At 34.7% G+C, this 19,389-nt stretch overlaps 2 protein-coding genes across 3 annotated transcripts; one reads left to right on the top strand and one right to left on the bottom strand.

Moving 5' to 3' along the window:
- Positions 1 to 1,438: 1,438 nt before the first annotated feature.
- Positions 1,439 to 8,154, bottom strand: LOC110832258 (retinol dehydrogenase 12). The gene is made up of 6 exons (XM_022069087.2): positions 7,793 to 8,154; positions 6,547 to 6,654; positions 5,883 to 6,056; positions 5,371 to 5,581; positions 4,979 to 5,180; positions 1,439 to 3,836 (listed from the first exon to the last, which is right to left on the bottom strand). Exons 1-6 carry the CDS (start codon positions 7,968 to 7,970, stop codon positions 3,639 to 3,641), a joined length of 1,071 nt encoding a protein of 356 aa, XP_021924779.1. The 5' UTR covers positions 7,971 to 8,154; the 3' UTR covers positions 1,439 to 3,638.
- Positions 8,155 to 10,524: 2,370 nt separating this feature from the next.
- On the top strand, positions 10,525 to 17,251 carry Kr-h2 (transmembrane protein 33-containing Krueppel homolog 2). Of its 2 annotated transcripts, none has more exons than XM_022069080.1 (6): positions 10,525 to 10,682; positions 10,901 to 11,074; positions 13,550 to 13,731; positions 14,179 to 14,246; positions 14,326 to 14,459; positions 15,332 to 17,251. In XM_022069080.1, the coding sequence occupies exons 2-6, from the start codon at positions 10,914 to 10,916 to the stop codon at positions 15,552 to 15,554; spliced, it is 768 nt and encodes a 255-aa protein (XP_021924772.1). In that variant the 5' UTR covers positions 10,525 to 10,682; positions 10,901 to 10,913; the 3' UTR covers positions 15,555 to 17,251. The 2 variants fall into 2 exon arrangements, with proteins under 2 accessions (XP_021924772.1, XP_021924773.1); XM_022069081.1 differs by having other exon boundaries at positions 10,538 to 10,682; positions 10,886 to 11,074.
- Positions 17,252 to 19,389: the final 2,138 nt, after the last annotated feature.

Genomic DNA, 19,389 nt, shown 5'->3' with positions numbered 1-19,389 from the left:
TCTGATTTGTGGATGCGTTTAGATAATATACCCAGAGTGCATAGTTTTATTTTCATCATGTCATACTGAAAATTTTATCATAGCTGGCATGATTTTGTCTCACTTTACCCTATTTTTAAGTTACTGTTCCTTCTTCAAAATATATGTATAATATTTGTAACTTTATTTTGTTTCTTAATTGTAACATTTGGATTTGCTAAACAAACTGAATTTTGAATAATGTAATAATGCATTACATCTACATGACTGTTTGAAACATTAACTATATATCATTGGGGAAGTAAATCTTTTTCAATCCAACATAGGCTAGGTTATTCTTTGTGATTAGTCAAATGAATAGATTTAACAAACCATTGTGTGTAAAAGTTTAACTGAGCCAGTTTTCAGAACTATATTATTACATGGTAGTATAAATAAATGTTCCTCCAAATCAGTTGTGTTTACATTCCAAAGTAAATACACATGTGGGATGCTGGATTGCCAGTTTTTAGCAGTTCCTTTAAAGAAATAGTAACTTCTACTGAGATCTCAGAATAATATTGAGAGCCCCTTATGAAGCTGTATAACTTATGCTCCATAGTATTGATTACATTTGTTACACACAGGTGGTAGATTGGACTAAGGTTTTAATATTTGTATGAACATGGAGTTCTATTACTCGTACATTTTTAACTTGAAACTCATCTAAATATCATGTAAATATCCAGTTCTTACCTCAAAGAAAACAACACATTTCCATATCAGAGATCAACTGGTTAATGTTAGGGAAATGGTTGTTTATTATGGGAATCATACAAAATCCATAAATACAGTCAGTGACCAAAGTGTAGAGGTATTGAACAGTGAAGCAGATAGTACATTTAGTTACCACAGGGTAAAGTAAAGTAAAGTAAACCAAAGTTGTCCCTCTATATGCCATGTAGGCACTTGTGGGGAGACTTGGTATAACTCCTACTCCTAAATGGGAGTGTGAGTGGTCAGCATCACACCCCAGCCACACTTTATCTGTGGGAAAAGGACCCCTGTACCCACTGGATAGCAGACTGTGTGGGCCCCAGAGCCGGTCTGGACACAGAGGCCAGAGGAAAAGTCCTCTGCCCGTCAAGAATCGAACCCCGGTCATCCAATTTGTAGCCAGTCACTATACTGACTGAGCTACCCCAGCTCAACAGTTACCACTCAATTGATATGATTAATGTTAGTCTGATCCTTTATCATTATTTTTGACTGGAATTTACCGAAGGTTTTCCATATATACACACAGTATGTATGTAGGTACATTGTAAGGTCATTATGAAATGAAAACTTTGTTTCCACATATTGACAACAAAACAATGTAACACTAATGTGAAAATAGTATCTGTCATAAATTCTTTCACTTGTAAAAGTGTTAATATTTTACTGTTTTATTTCAAGATGTCAAAATGAGTACAGACAGTCAGTAGTTATTAATGTTTTATTAATTTGTTTCAAGATATCAAAATTTAAGTAATGTACTTGTAATACATCAAGGTCTGTACTACTATATAATAATTGTTCACAAATGCATCTAAAATGTAATTTTTGTGCACATTCCTTTTACAATTTATCTCGATGATACATATGCTGTATATATTCAGTAACTTTCTGTGTTCATAATCAAAAGTTATGGGTGCTTTTGAAGAGTAGCTTCATACCTTAATGTTGTTTTCATTGTATGTGATAACTGCCTAATAAGAAATTGAATTTGTTAAACAGAAGTGGATACAGTCTTATCTGGTTTCCTACATGCTTTCTCCTTGTTGTGTTTTGTTATATTCAGCATTGCGCAAAAGATTGAGTCTTCAAGCCTCTTAACACCTTTAAAATTATTAAATGTTGTAAAACAATACAAATGTAATAAGTTTCCCTCAACATCTCGTGTTCCAGCAGTCTTTGATCACCCCATGTGCGTGACAGGCCTCAATGAATCACTAATAAGACAACATCCTGCTGTGGTATTATGATACAATGATAGTATACCGTCAAACATAGACAACACAGTACCTGTATTAAATCATCAGTTTTATTCTACCTGAAGTTATCTATTGAGTCAAAAACATGTAGTGTAGAATAAAACTGATTATATTTTAATATAGATATTGTGTTGTCTGCATTTCATGGTGTACCATCACTGGCTACCCCAATTAACTGGAATCTACTGTATATGCAATTATGCATGTGCCCTGGGATTCTTAATTAATTATCATATTTAGAATAGGGAGAAGCTTAATAATTATATCTAGGAAGAACAAATTTCTACAGTAAACTTTCTCTGAATGAATAACAACACTTAATGGATTATCATTAATGCTACCAATCATTGGTGTTCTATGAACATAGGGATGGTGCAAATGGTACGGGAAAGGCAAATAAAAACATTTTATTTTAATAAAATAATATAATTTTTAAAACAATAACAAATATTCAGTTAATACTTATGTTATTTCAGCCATGTAAATACTGTAAATAAAAAAAATCTAAAAACTCATTGTTGCAGGATTAAACTATAGTTGTCATCATCATATTACTACATACTGTGAAATTAGACTTCAGTTCAAATCACAGCATATTATCCATTTGCTCCATTATTCAATTTAACTCCCTTAGCAATGAAAAAACATTCCTTTTGATTTAAATCGTGCTGCCATATAGTTTTAAATTGAGTTTCAAGCATGATTCTGACATTTGTGATCTTCCTCTACTTTGAGCAGTAATAAGACTGTTAAACAGTGTTTAGTGATTATAATACTGAGTATTTGGTGCAATGTAAATTTTAGTGATTTGTGTTTACACACACAATAATCTCTCAAAATAAGTCGAGACCTTTACTACATGATATATTTAGAAGCACTCTGGTAAGGGAGATCCATATAAACAATTTAAAAAAAATAATTTTAGTTCACAGTGATCCATTAAAACATACCTTTAACAAAAGAGCACATCTAAATATTGCATTATTCATTAAATATCTCTGGTGCTCGGAAATAAGGGGCTTAAATCAGCATTTCACTCAAGACCCTCGAACCAAGCAAAAGAGATGTATAAATATAAAAATTGTTCAAATGTGTTTCAGATCTTAATAAGTAAACATATTTCTGAACATACTGAGCAAACACTATGGATGATTTGGATGATCTGTCCATAATATTATAAAATTTAGATAAACTTTCACTGTATTTTTCTTTTACAGGCCATTCTTATGATATGAGTGCTGTTATATCTTTGCCGCTCAGACGTAGCAGCTTAAGTAAAATGTAATGTCTACACATTTAATCCCTTCTTACTACGCACCAAAAATCAGCAGATAAAGCTTAGCAAAACACACAACCTGTAGACTTAACCAGAATCAATATTGGTAAAAGTCTCTAGCCTGCTCTCCATCAAGAATTGCCAATCTAGGTTATAATCCCCCACACTCATATGACAATAAATCTATAGCCAAATGAACATTAACTGTTCAGCTGTTCAGACTTCAATAAGTTCCTTAGGTAATATGAGGACCAATCAACCTCAACATATAGAAATACATAAAAATATATTTACTTTTATATAAATTGTTTATCACTCTTATTTTAAAGTTAAAAAATATATGCAGAATAAATTACCAACTGCAGAATTTACTCTAACAAATCTGCAAATTTTTCTACTTCTATAGACGACAGCATAACACTCCACAGTCTGTCCTGAACTTTCTGTGAACTTGCTTTTGGACTGACTGTTGTCTCACTACAGTTGCTGAGGTAAGAACCGCCACAACCTTCGAGAGCAGAAGCCAAGCATGCATGAAGAATAGTTTCTGCTCCCTGTTCCGGAGTCTGAAAATTAAATGCATCTTATATTAATAGCAAGCAAATAATAACAAACGTATCAGTTCTTCATTTCCAAACATTTGAGTTTAATTCTGAATTTATAAATTGTTATCCTCTGTCCCGCCAAGCTAATGTCAGTACCTTGAATTAGATGATTACCACTGCCTTCTATATCCTTTCTACGTCATCATTCACAATTATTTTACTCAGTGCCAGACAACACGTGTCCTCCTGAAGGTATCACCACCTTTTCAAAGGCAAATACATTTTGCCGGGTAACAAGGTTTGTGTGCTCAAACGACCCTTAGGGTTATGCTGGACAGGTCTAAGGTGATGCACCAGACTAAGAGTGATACCCTGGTCCTCCAGGTTGGGGGTTGTGCGTGGGGTTAACAACCCCGACCGGAAAACAATTATTGTTATGAAACCCTCAAAAGAGTCTCAGGTGTATAGATTATTCGGTGATGAACCTGGCAAATGTTCACGGACTCGGAAACGAACTGCGACATTGACCTTGGCCACATGGAATGTTAGGAAGGCAGAGGAAGAGATAGATGAAGGACTTGGAGGAGTACCTGAGGACCTTGCGGGTTGGAAGGTGGTGGGAGAAACTGTGGAGTAGGGAAGAATGGGGGCTCATTGTGAGGGAGGCAAAGCCCACCCCGGGCTGTAGCGCTGAGGAAGAAGATAACACGTGCAGTTGACAAATGACAATAAATAACTGAAAAAGTAATTACCACAACTATGTTCCATTTCATTATCATCTGTCCATCTGTGTCTTAATCTCCCACATGACCTCTCTTCATCAGCTTTCAAAATCCAATTATTTTACACGTCTTATTACTCCATGTCCAGCCCACCTCAGTTACCGTAATATAACATGAAGAGTAAAAACTATGGCATTTCTTATTCTGTAATTCCATCCATTTCCTTGTCAATTAATTTCTCTTATGTTCATATATTCTCCTTACTACTTTGTCCTCTTCTGCACTGCCCCATATTTTTTTAGAATTTTATCTTATTCTCAGTAGCATGAATTCCAAAACCATGCCTGACTTTAATATAAGTTACAAACTCAGTTGTTATGGTACCTTTAAATGGATTAACTATTGACATATTGGAGTAGTATAAACTGCACATAATGTTACCTTAAATAGTAAAGCTGGTATCCAAGGAGCAACTGTCTTAAGCAACGTGCCATTAAATAAATCAGTGTTCACAATTCCAGGATGAACAACGTGTACTTGGACTGGAATATTACGGTTCCTCAGCTTTGAATCAAGAGACTTGGTGAAGAGCACTTGTGCTAGTTTTGATTGTGCATAAGCAGCACTAGGAATGTAGTATGCACTGTAATGGTGGAATATAAATAACAAAAACTATATTACAGAATGCCAAACTGTACTTCAGTTTCAATGTACAAAAAATCACAAAGCTATGCAAAACACTGATAGGTTCTACAACCCAAAAGACTTAAAACAGTTAAAACTTCTTTAAAATTTGGATTAAACAAGCAACTGAAACATTTGATATCACCTACCTCATAGATAAGTCTTTGAAGTGAATTGAACCTGCTAAATAAGCACAAGATGAAACATTCACTATTCTACAATTACTGCCTTTTTCTTTAGCAGTGTGTATCATATGAGGTAGCAACAGATGTGATAGCAGACAATGTCCCAAGTAATTTACTGCAAAATGGGACTCAAATCCATCTTCAGTCTCAGCATATGGTACAAACATTATTCCGGCTGAAACAGATATTTTACATTAAATTAAAGCTGTACATCCTTTTTTTGGAATCACAGAAACTGTGGACAGCTGAGTAGATTATATGTCATTTAAAGATAGGATGTTCTCAATGAAACCTAGTAATGTTATGAAAATGATACCAATGATTATCCACTTGTGTAACAAGATACACAAATATGCATGTTGAACTACAACACCCATTACTAGTCTGTCCAGTTGATATAGTTGTTGGATCACCGACTATGAAACCTGAGAGTGAAAAAACAACACATATCTTAAAACTAAATAACATATACATACCATTATTAATCAACAAATCTACCCGAGGAAAATGGTTCAGGATCAATTCTGCAAATTTCCTGATGGACTTGAAAGATCCTACATCAAGAAGGAAGCATGATACTTCTCCACTTGTTATGCCACATGACCGAATGTTCTTTGCAACTTTCTCCCCTGCATCAACGTTCCGGCATCCTTTAATCAAAAAAGTACTGTACAATTTATCTACTTTATGTCATGGGTGGATTTACTTGTAATATTTCACCACTTTCTTAACCCTTTGCTTGTTGTATGTTCCATCCTTATAATAGTTTGAATGTATAATATGCTCTATATAATTATGACATTCCACGTCCTACTGTCATCTAATTTATGGATCCATGAAATGTAATAAAGATGTATGTATGCATGTAGGTAATAGCAGTTATGATAAAAATACCAATTTTGAGTACATCAATACTTATGCAATTCTGGAAATAATGATTTAATTTCCCTATGACAAAATGCACAATTGTAGTGTCTAACAAAACCTTCCATCATGATTACTGTCAATATGTTGCACTACAGTAAAAGGGACAACACAGAAGACAGCAATCTTCAGGTCTAAATTGTTATGAACTGTCCCTAATTTAATCAACTGAAATCAAATGAATATGTCTCATTTGAAATTAAAACTGTTTCATACCAATCACAACATGCATGCCACATTGTAACAATTTCTTCACTACTTCCACTCCTATTCCTCGAGCACCTCCAGTAATAACAGCTACTTCACCCAGTTTAGGTAACAGAGCTGAAATAATAAAAAATACAACAATAAAGAAACATTAGAACCTGCTACATACACAGTGTCTCTACATGACAAACATAATGACAAATTCTTGTCCTTAGGTTTTTGCAGCTGGAGTTCAATGTACAACTTTAGCTTTTTGGGATGAGCCACATTGAATGTAAAATTAAAGTGCCTTAGAAGATAAATCATTTGGAGACATCTTGATTATCAGAGGAATAGCATGAAATCGAAAATATGTAAGAAAAAATGCTTAGATGAGATCTGAGGGTTTTCCATTGGAGAATATGTGGATTGTCAACTCCTGAGTTCTGATGGTTGTATGGAGATGGAGACAATACAGTCATCAAAAACAATTGTAAGCACCTAGAAGTTCACACAGTACTGCAAACCATAAAATACTTAGAAAATACTGAGAAAGGCAGTACCTTTTCAATGTTAGAAAAAAATAGTTTGCATAACCTCCTAACAATAAAATTGAACCACCGCTTAATTTACACATGTGAATATGTTACTTATCAGAAGAATTTTTTATTAAAACTGCAAGTCATGCAAATGAACATAAGTAGCACTTTTCTACAGAATGTGATTTATGGAAGAAACAAGATAACATCGAGTAAGTAAAATTTAGAAAAATATAAGTTACCTTGAACATTAAATCCTTTATTGTTCAGTCAGAACGAAATGTTACACCAATTATCACAATTTCTTGAAAACAAAATACGTGTAAAGCATTTTGTTGCCACATTTACATTTTTTTTTGTATTACTTCTATTTCTGTATCTTTAAATTGTTAACTTTCATCTCAGAAATAAATGTACGAAAGGAGAAAACGTTGCTATTTAGGAGCACTACAAACAATTTCCTTGCCAGGGTTTACAGCATACGAAGAGCAACAAGTGTTTTGACAATTCCGGGTAGATCAACTTCTATTACTATTGCATTCATGTTCAACATGTAAAGGAAAATTACCAAAATTCACTAAGCAGCGCACGACATGCTTAAATTTGTCGTGGTATGATGTAAAAAATTACACTCGCCGTTTTGTAACGATTTTCATGCATTTCATCAATATCACTAACTGCCGTTCCGATTGGCTAACGACTTAACAAAATTACAGGTAGTTTTTTAATATACATACGAGTTTTATTCTGTCTGAAGTACACATAATCTTCCAGAATTCCTTTCCCCCCAAGAAGGTAATAATACGCTTGATAGCTAGTTTCTCTGAACAGATGCTTCAAAGTTATTTTTCGTTGTACTGCCACACAGTACCAAACTGCCAACAAAATTACAATTATACCTATCAGCACAAACATTATGCTAGAAAGTATGCTCTAGTACTAGTGAACACAGTTAAGGAAATCAGTAGCTCTACAGAAGAAGCAAAGTTTGCTTTCTAAAATGACACACTTTTCACTTTTGAAGTACGATAGGGAACAGTTGTACCAAAGTACTTTGTAATGAAGATAATACTCCTACGTTAGTAGGTAGTACAAAAATTAAGCTAGTGAAAGGGGTGACATCCGTTCATATTGGTATATGATGACAAATTTTAACACCTGCAAAACTCAATGTGTACACGCACCCACATATGAGAACGCAGGAAACAAACACGAAAAATTATACAAAATGGTACAGATTGCGCCACACGTCTAGATCTGTTTGCGTCGATATTTCAAGACGTTCAAACTTTCCGCAGAAGAAATTCCTTACATCTGCTACAGATTGAGTGAAACTACGCATATTTCGTACTACAATCATTGGAACAGTTCATCAACGCAAACAATATAAGAACATTTTGCTGCGTTTTGACGTCGTGTTCAAATACAGGTACATACCAACTTCAAGGCTGAAGTCATAAAAAGGTTTTCAGTTCCCGTTACGCCTTACAAGGCAAGACAAATGAATCGAAATCGTTTAATTGAACACAGTAGCTTCATACGCCGCCTCCCTTACGTTGGATGCTACAAGGAAACCAAAAGAATCAATAAATGAAAAACACCACTTCCTTGTATTGTGGATAAAACCATGGTAACACATATTTCAGCAAGAAGAAATAAAATTAGCAATATGAAACTTTCGATGAAAATGGCTCAGACTCGACACTACACCTCCCCTGCATGGTCGAAACGAAATTTCAAGCAACCCACACGTATCTCAATGTGTCACATTCCACCAGAGAGACAGCCACAGACTTCACCTTGTATACAACGAAAGGAAACTGCACGTCCTACACGGGGCATGAGCATACTCAAAAACCTGCAGTTTTTCCATTTGTCTTATTATTTCTTTGTTCGCTTTCCTTGTAGCTCTTTATTCCATAATACATCATTCGTCGTCAAATTTGCATAAAGGCAAGGGTTAATGTGTCTATGATGCTTACTATAACGGACTCAATCTCAAGTTTTTTCTAACACTAGAGCAAAGCGCTCCTTTCGGAGCGCCTCTGGGTGGTTGGTCAAGTTTGTAAAACACAACCAACCTTGTGTAAGAAACTAAACTATCCCCTCCGAATGGAGGGTTAAAAAACTTGACCAATCACCCCTTTGGGGGGAGGGGTTGGTCAAGTGTTTAAAAAACAACCTCCCCCCAAAGGAGTAAGTAACACACTAAACTAACTCCCCCATCGGGGGGGTTAGTTTAGTGTCTCATTCAAGTGTTTTAACCCTTGAGTAAGAAACTAAACTAACTCCCCCGAATGGGGGGTTAAGACACTTGACTTCGGCGGGGTTGGTCAAGTCTTGAGTAAGACACTAAACTAACCCCCCCTGTGGGGGGGGGGGGTTAATTTAGTGTCTCATTCAAGTTTTGACGTAAATACGTCTATAAGGAAGGGTCATTCGGCAAAAAAGTGTAACGAAAAAGGGAAACGAAAAAGTGTAACAAGTGTACCTAGGGAACGTCGTGTTTACTCAGCATTGTTGTTACCTAGGAAACGTTACATTACATTATAATACATTACCTTACCTTACCTTACCTTACATTACCTTACCTTACATTACATTCATCTACCACAGACACATCTTAAGCGTAACTAATTCAAGTTAAATAAGCAATGTCTTAATCAAACTTTACTCAGTTGTAAAGCATGTATAAAGGAAATATTTACAATAAAGCCAATATATAAACTTCCTTTCCGTATAGACGTATTTACGTCAAATTCTCCGAAATCGTGGTTCCACTGTAACTTATTAACCATTGAGTAAGAAACTAAACTAACCCCCCCGAATGGTTGGTTAAAACACTTGACCAACCCCCGGGGGGTTGGTCAAGTGTTTAAAACGCAACCAACCCCCCTTCGGGGGTTTGAGTAAGACTCTAAACTAACCCCCCTTCGGGGGGGGGGGGGGGGGGTTAGTTTAGTGTCTTACTCAAGTCATTTGTTTGTTGTTTGTTACAACAATGCCATTGTTGTGTTCTATTATAACCAACCAATTTGATTGTTGTGTCCAATTATAACCAACCAATTTGTAGCCATTTGTTTACTCGCCATTGTTTGTTGACGCGTGTTCTATTATAAACAACCAATTTGATTGTTGTGTTCTACTATAACCAACCAATTGTAGTCATTTGTTTACTCACCATTGTTGTGTTCTATTATAACTAATTAATTTGATTGTTGTGTTCTATTATAATATATAATAATGTGTTGGTACAACAATGCCGAGTAAACAAATATAACGTAACATTGTTTGATGACGTCATTTTTGACGATAAATAGGTTGACGACGACGATAAATCACGAATATTTATAATAAATATATATATAAGATATAAGATAAACACTGAAGGTCAGTTTCCCTTTGATATCTAAAGCTGAAAAAAATAATATATTAGTTTCTAATATCACGTACAGATGGCACAACAGTTATTCTGAGTTTATGCTAATTTTGTGCCATCTATCGATCATAGTTTGTACCTCTGAAATGAAATTCAGGTTTTGTTGAGGAAGTGGTAATAGGTTTTTTCGCAAGTCGTTGAGAAGGCTATTACTTTTACATAACTGAAGTTTATGCATGAAGGTTGAGGTAAGTGGAAAAGTCTTTGAAATAAATTGCTTCCAATTTGGCATATATTTCTATGGAATGAATTATACCTGCACTGGAATTTTTTGGTATGAATGTGTGTTGTAACCTACATTCAGGATTTCTGGGTTATGAAAATCTCCAAACTCATTTTCATACCACATTTGTGTGTATGTATATCAGTATATACAGCTCTCATATTACAGAATTGCCATTCACAGCACAACCAATAACATGAGTGACCACAGTGAACCACAGGATTCTGAACAACCACAGCCTAGAGGTTGGGAAGCTTTAAAACAACATGTTATTGATCATAAAGTTGAAGTAGCATTATGGGCCACAAGAGTTTTCACAATTATATTCACGTTTGGATATTTCATACCACTTTTAGGGTAAGTGTCATTGCAATGTCTTGGAATATCAGGTAATAGGGTTTTACATGAGAATATCATGTTATGATTAGTTACAACATTTTGCATCTAAGTAGCTAGTCAAGCTAATTAAATTGTGTTTAAGTGAAATCTATAGCAAATGTTGAAATGTTGTGTAAGTAAGCAAACATTTGTGTAATACATTTCCTATTCCATAATAGCTTGAAACGGAGAAGCTTTATCACTGCTGCTTTTCAATTTTGCCTTAGAATATACTGTCAGGAAGTAACTAACTCCTTGATAGCAGAACCCACAGGTACAACACCAACAACACCAAAGCCTGCTACTGGCCATAATCCTGATCCAATGCCATCGATTTGCCATCCTCAGAGACCACCTCCCTAAAATACATCTTGATGTAATCCTCCCATCTCCTTCTTCGTCTACCCAGTAGTCGTTTTCCAGAAGGAATCCCTACCAAAATTCTGCATGCACCCCTTGCCTCCCCCATGCAAGCTACACACATCAGGAAAATCCAAGAAAATTAGGGCAGATTTAATTGAATGGGACACATCAGCTTTTGGTCTGCGCTGATGATATCTGTTGGGCGATAATATAAATGGTATAAAAGCAAACACAAACATTCCTAATGGCTAGTGGGGATGTTGGTCTAGAAATTAATGTAGAAAAGGCAAAAAACAAAATGTTAAAATATACAGAAGTATAATTTTTCCAATTGTACTGTATGGGTGCAAAACTTGGTCTCTAACTTTGAGAGAGGATCATAGATTGAGGTCTTTTGAGAACAGAGTGTTGAGGAAGATATTTGGACCTATAAGGAGGCAGACAGATCATGGTGAAAATTGCATAATCATGAGCTTCACAGCCTGTAGTCCTCACCTGATAATGTTAGGGTGATTAAATAGAGGAGGCTGGGGTGGGTGGGACATGCAGCACATATGGGGGAGTGGAGGACCAAGCATAAGTGGGAGAATAATGTTAAGATGAACCTTATGGAAATGGGAATTGATGAAGCGAACTCGATGCAGTTAGCTCAGGATAGAGTCTGGTGGTGGGCTTTTGTGAATATGGCGATGAACCTTTGAGTTTCATAAAGAAAGTAGGTTATTCTTTGACAAGCTGAGTAACAATGACCTTTCAAAGAATATCCTATACCATAAAGTGAGTGAGAGAGTAAAATGTGAATTTACTCAAAAGCAAAATTTTAAGTTTTTTAATGTGGTGTTTGGTTTCTTATGTGAAAGTTTATTTTCTGAATTGAAGTTTATTTGGTATGTTCACTGAAGGTTTGTATATTTTTGTTACCTTTTCATTTTATTCATAGTGACAAAAAATATAGATTTATTAATTTTTTTATGAGGCATGTGGTTAACCTTGACTGGTTCACCTCAATTTGTAACAGGATTATATAATACTGGTTGGACTTATTACGTTTCTAACTAAAAGTGTTTTCATTATACATTCTTTTTTCTTTCTTTTGTTGTCACATGCAACCAAGCCATCAGAATTAGATTTAGATCTTACATAATTAATAGCATATTGTTAATTGTATACATTTTAAAAACATTGTGGAACAGAAAAATATCTCCCAGCAAAATTATCTAAATACTTACAATTTACAGGAATTATTAATCAAATCTTTAAACCCTCTAAAAACCCCAATACAAACTAGATTGAAAATGTATAAAACCTTGGCCATACCTGCACTTCTTTACGGATGCGAAACCTGGATAATGAAACAATGCAACAAATCAAGAATTGCAGCAGCAGAGATGAAGTTTTTAAGAAAAATAGCCAAATACACATGGAGAGATTATAAAAGAAATGACATCATCCACAAAGAACTATAAACAGAGCCAATATTGGAAAAAATTCACAGATACAGAAGGAACTGGATCCAATATGTATGAAGAATGGACAAGGACAGATTGCCACATCAAATTTTGAAACATAAACCAATAGGAAAAAGAAACAAAGGACGCTCTTTAAAACTATTCCTGGATGACTGAGGCTGGAACGGGTCACAAGGCTCAAAATCCTTGACAGCTGGATGATCATGAATTCTATGAACCTGCTTTTCTTTATGTTTACATTTTGTAATCTACCTTGAAAGTTTTTCCTTTTAAGTATTATTTTGTTGTCATAGTTAATTCTGTACTGCATTTTAAGCATTTATGTCTGTTATATGTGACTAAATCTATTTAGTTAAGGATTATTAGCTTTGTGTTTATTTGTAAACTGACTTGCCCAACATCCTTATTAATTGGGCTCTATAGAATTTATATAATCCAATATAATTTAACTGAACCTGTTCCATTTTTAACTTATAATATTTGTGTGCATAGATCAGGAGGGGAATCAACATGTAGCTTTGTACTTTAACCAAACTTAAATAAAGAATGCAAATTTGAGACATTCTGTCAAGTTGTCATGTGATTTTTGAGGTTATATATATTTATATATTTCTGATTTCAGAAATCCATACAATGCATATTACAAAGCACTTATATCCAATGCTGCTACAAGTGCACTGCGGCTTCATCAGCGAATTCCACGCGTGACGCTCAGCCGGGAATTTCTGTCACTCTTGCTCCTTGAGGACAGTTGCCATTATTTATTTTACTCCCTTATCTTTCTTTATGTAACACCAGTTACACGTATCCTTTTGTAAAAGTAACATGATATGCTTTGTAATTGTAAGTGATACTATACATTCAGAGTTTACAATTTAATTGTGTAATACATTAAAAGTATGGCAATGTTATAATGTAACAGTACCTAGTAGATAATGTGGATTGGATCCATCTACCTCAGGATAGGTACCATGGCACAGTAATGAAAATTCAGGATTCATAAAAATGGGTACTTTCATATCTAATTGAGTGACTGTTAGCTTTTCAAGAAAGACTGTGCCATATGTAAATCATTTCTGGTCTATATCAAAACAAGTGTATCTGCCTACTACTTTGATATAATAGCTGCTTCTTACATGGTCATTTTGTGCATTATGGTGTTGTTTAATGGAAGGTTGAAATATTATGCATGGATTTGCTGGTCTAATATTGATATTGCTGTGGGTAAACTTTCCTTAGCAGTATTTTCAGTGGTCCTGTTACCTGTATTTCTGTTTGCAGTTCTTCATTCTGCAAGCTACTCCCTAACACTACTAGATGTAAGTACAATATCTTGAGAAAGAATATTAGCATGGACAACACATTATTTGTGTTTAATGACTCATTTTCTCTCTGCAGACACTTGGCCAGAATTCATGGTGGGGAGCTAGACTGTTAATATCATTGGTCGAGTTTCAGTCACGCAATATTCTGCGACTTGTGGCCTTCACCGAAATATTTCTCGTACCCTTCACAGTTGTGCTGATATTCATGTAAGTTTGAAGTATTTAATTTTACTGCACTGTATTATGTTGGTATGTATTGTCTTAATTTCATGATTCATACAATTGTAGGTCACCCTGAATTTAACAATTATCTTCTGTTGAGAATATCAAATTATAAAGTGCACAAACTTTTGAAACAGAAGTGGGAATGGCTATATTCAATATTAAATATTTCTGAAAATAATTTATTTCTTAAACTGAAAATAACTGAACTATACAAAATAATTCTGATTTCTTGCTCAGAACTGGCAGCTTGGTATGATGTGAGATGAAGTTTTAGAATGCATAAACCAATTCTGATTAAATATGATGTTGGAGAACAACAAAAATTGACAAGCCGCTTCAATTTTTATCTAGATCAGACAGTTCTAACGATCACTTTTCATCGGAGTCTAAGATTTTCTTGTGGTTTTATCACAGTGGGTTATTCTGCACAAAAGCTATGATTCATTTGCTCACGACTTCACAGCCAAGAAAAAAGAAGCAATTACTGAGTTGGTCTGCATTGAAATTGGTGTGTGTATGAACACTGAAGCCTTAGTATTAATTGTTATTCACTGTATACTGAAGTTTTCACTTCTCTCCATTTTGAACAAGTATCAAGCCAAGAATTTGCTACTTCCATGGATCATCCGAAAGTAGACAGATTGTCAGTTTAGGTTAGGTCTTAGGTAATCTGAAGAGCAGCAATGTTGGCATGTCATCTGTAATTCCTTCTGCTGCCAAAATGCCTATTAGTAATATTGTGTATCTTTTTATAGACAAAATTTGCATGATAGTGCACATATAGGTAGTATGTTTCAACTAACAAAAAATGTATACCCAAAAAATATACCAACCTTAATGAAATTTCTTTACAGGGGAAGAGCAAGTTTGTTGACTCCATTCATCTATTATCATTTTTTGACACTTCGGTATTCTTCTCGACGCAATCCTTACACTCGCAACATGTTCTACGAGTTGCGTGTACTCTTGGAAGGTACTGCCAGGAAGCCTGGAATACCTTCATTTTTACGGAACATTCTGCTGTCAGTTATTTCTCTTGCATCAAAACTTGCACCACCACAGCAGACTCAACAATAGTGTATCATAACATGACAAAAGAATATTTTGGTGGAGGCCTTCAAGAACCAAACCATGATACTTGGGAATGGCAATTGGATATTTCTACTTAAAGTGACAGTGTACAAGATACATTAATATGAATATACAGTCAGTTGCTGAAGTTCACAATATTTTCATCAATGATTCCCATCCTTTGTTACATAACAATAGATATACTGTGTTGTGTTTCCTTTTTTCTGTGATCTCTTCAGGTTTTATTTGTGTAAATTAAAATATTATGAGAAAATAGTGTGGATTATAAGCAGATAATTGACAACATATCACTGATCAAATTTACAAAAAAGATTCAGGAATCAAGTTCCATTTTTAGGTGCATTCATAACAAAGTTGCAAAGAATGCCTATTAGCTTTGCGTCTAACGACTATGAAATCATTGAATGAATGTTTGTGAAATTTGATACTGAGGAATTTACAAACATCACCCAGCCAGATACATTGTAGAAACCATTCTCATGCACAGGCCATTGCCCGCAGAAAAATCAGACAGTTACCGGTGCCATTCACAGGCTAGTGGTCAAATTCTACCAGATGCACTGGAATCATTATGCTTTGCATAATTTCCTAACTCATTTAATATTTGTATAATTTTGACAGTCCAGTGGAAGCCTGTTTTAATACATGCTCTGCTCCATGGAACATACCACGCAACTTCCATCATAGGAATTTCAAATCCTGTGGGTATATGCTAAAAAATACAGCTGTTTATTATTGATTACATGAAGTCCGACAGAAAGCGCAAAGAATATGACAGTAAGGTTAGTCAGACTAGGAGAAGGCTGTTATGAGAACAGAACCCATACACATTACTTTCATTATTTTAAATATATTATAGAAAGGAATCCTCTTTTTTTGAGGTATATGGGACTAATTAAAGTTATTAACTGTATCTGTTAGAAATAAGCTTAGTAATATTCTTTTTTGGGATGTGTATACAGTACTGACCATTTCTATACGTAGGTTTGAATCACTCCAACCAACGTGTTGTGTGATATGGTGTTTTTTTGTTGTAAGAAATCATATTTACATAGTAACATGCTTATACATAAAAAGTGATTCTGACAAAATAAGTTCCATTGCGGGTTGGTTAGAACAGGTAGTACAGTCACCATTACATAGACTACAGGCGGGAGGGCGGGGGTATCGTTTACCCCACCTCTCAAATTGGAATCAGGTGCTGCCATCGTGTTTCCTCACATCTCTGAAATGGGAAAGGGACAGCATGCATGGAGTTTGAACAAACGAATCATAAAAAGCACAGCACATCATGATATATATGTCAACAATTTTAAAGCATGGCAGCAGATAGCTAATTTGTAATTCAAAATTGATCAGGAATTTATTGTGTACTTTTTTTAAGCTCACTGGATGTTAGCAATAAGTTGGTGCTTGATATATTTTTAAGTGATTAATGCATAATGTCTGTTCTGGACCAATTTAAAGTACTTTACATATGCATTTTGTGTGAAGGGATTTGATAATAGCATTTCACTGCATTTTACTATAAACTGCTTTTCCACTCACAAATAGAAATAAATGGATGTGAGTACTGGTACTTTTGTTTTGAGAATCACCAAAATTTTGAATTTGATATTGTTGATTTATGGTTGTGTTGTAGTAATGTTTAATTTTTTGTGAATAAAATGATTGAAATACTATATCTATTCTTCCTATTTAAAATTAAATCTAATATGTTATACAGTAAAACCTCTCTAATTTGGACACTTGCTGTTCAACGATAATGTGTCCAGGATAGAGGGAAAATCATCCTTTCAAATTGTGGTGCAATGACTGTGGTAATTGTAGAGTATTATGGAGCCCTTCCCAAAAAGGAAATTATTAATAAGAAAAATCAAAAGGGTAAATTAAACTTGCATGGATAAGCTCAACGGGAAGGGCACCAATACTTTACGTTTACTGACATGCAATCTATTTACTTACATAATCTAACTACTGTAGGCTTGCTTGAATTAAGAATTAATTCAATTCAATTCATTTATTAAAGTGCTTGACAACAGCCAAAAAGGCCCGTAACAGCCAAGGACTAATAATAATAATCTTTTGAAACCCACTCTCATGGTTGCACATTACACCCCAGCCTCAATGAAATTATAAATATTCAGAATGTATTTTTTTAATTGTACTTAAGCCGTAGCTCAACATATGATGTCACTTATTTCTTGTAAAAAAGTCTGTCACAAAACACTGCTTTTTTGCTTTTATCTTGGAATTTGCCATCCTATTTCTAATTTTCGCCGCAATCCGAAAAAGGTTTCAACCATTCCTGGTTAATTATGAGCGAAAGCATATGGTTCCAATTTCTGTTAACACTGTTTAAATCAGTTGCAAGCACAGTACTGACAAAGTTAAAACTCCAGTGAGGGGTTTAACAAAAGAATAACTAAGATAGTGTAGTTGCGTCATATTATGACTTATTAAATTAAAATTAAATTATTTGGTTATTCCGTCAAATCACAATGTATTTAAAATAAGATAATTAAAATATCATTCTGTGTTCCATATCGAATAATCGATTTACAATTGGAACAGTTACAACATGTTTCGGTTTTATTAAACCATCATCAGGTGTAAAATTATATTAAATTTAAAACTCAATTACAATTTTTCGTAGTGTAGTTTTTTGGAGGTCGTGTCCAGATATTTTCATATAATGGATCAACTAATTATTTGTAAACATCAAAAGCATCACTTCAAACAATATAGTTGATCCATTATATGAAAATATCTGGACACGACCTCCAAAAAACTACACTACGAAAAATTGTAATTGAGTTTTAAATTTAATATAATTTTACACCTGATGATGGTTTAATAAAACCGAAACATGTTGTAACTGTTCCAATTGTAAATCGATTATTCGATATGGAACACAGAATATTTTAATTATTTTATTTTAAATACATTGTGATTTGACGGAATAACCAAATAATTTAATTTTAAAAGAATAACTGTTCACTTTCACTGCATTCCAATGATGTGTTCAATGTCTCACACCATCAGGTAGAAGGCATTCATCAGTCAGAAATTCAAAACAACAAAATATTAACTGTAAACGTTTCCCATAAAAGCATTGAAACTAAGTACATGCATGCACCTGTCCAACTTACAACAAAAGGGGTGTCCAAGATATAGGGTGTTGTGGACATGTAAAATTATAGGATATTCACCGGTTCCAAGTAAGTGTCCAATATAGAGGGGTTTTACTGTGCATGTCTTTCTGAAGGTCAGTTCATGCTGCTTTGTATGTTCCCCTAAATAATTTCTGAATGCTTTTGTCATTTTTATAACACTGTGAAACTTACAGAACAGGTTTTAAGCAATGATTAACCTTCTAATGGTTGTTCCTTATAGGTCGCGCGAGCAGTGGTGGCAACTAAATGCAGGATGTGTAAGCCAAGAGAGGGGGAGTTCTGTAGTAGTGGGGGTCACACAGACTCAGCTGTGGTGACGCACCAATCTAAACACAGCTAGAGCTACAAACCAACTGAAGCTCACACCCCTCTAGTGTGTGCTTCGGACGGGTTCATCTCATAAGACCAAAATTAGTCCTTTGCGCAAGTGCCAGCACTTTTCATTAGGCCTCTACATAGCGTGATCAGAACGTCATGCAACCCATATTAAAATAAGTCTTGATGGTTGCAATTCAATCAATTTTGGCTGGACAAGAGCCCACATTGATCAAATGTGCTGAACCATTGATGTGACAGGAATTCCTCATTGGGTTGCAGTAAACATGAAAAAAGTGAATACACTCATTACTGAACAACGATTTCAA

Source organism: Zootermopsis nevadensis, unplaced genomic scaffold (genome assembly GCF_977971745.1).
Source record: "Zootermopsis nevadensis isolate Lab colony 2312 unplaced genomic scaffold, Znev_1.0 Znev_ptg000012l, whole genome shotgun sequence".
NCBI lineage: Eukaryota > Metazoa > Arthropoda > Insecta > Blattodea > Termopsidae > Zootermopsis > Zootermopsis nevadensis.
Note: the sequence above shows the minus strand (reverse complement) of the source record. Positions and strands in the feature narration are given on the sequence as shown.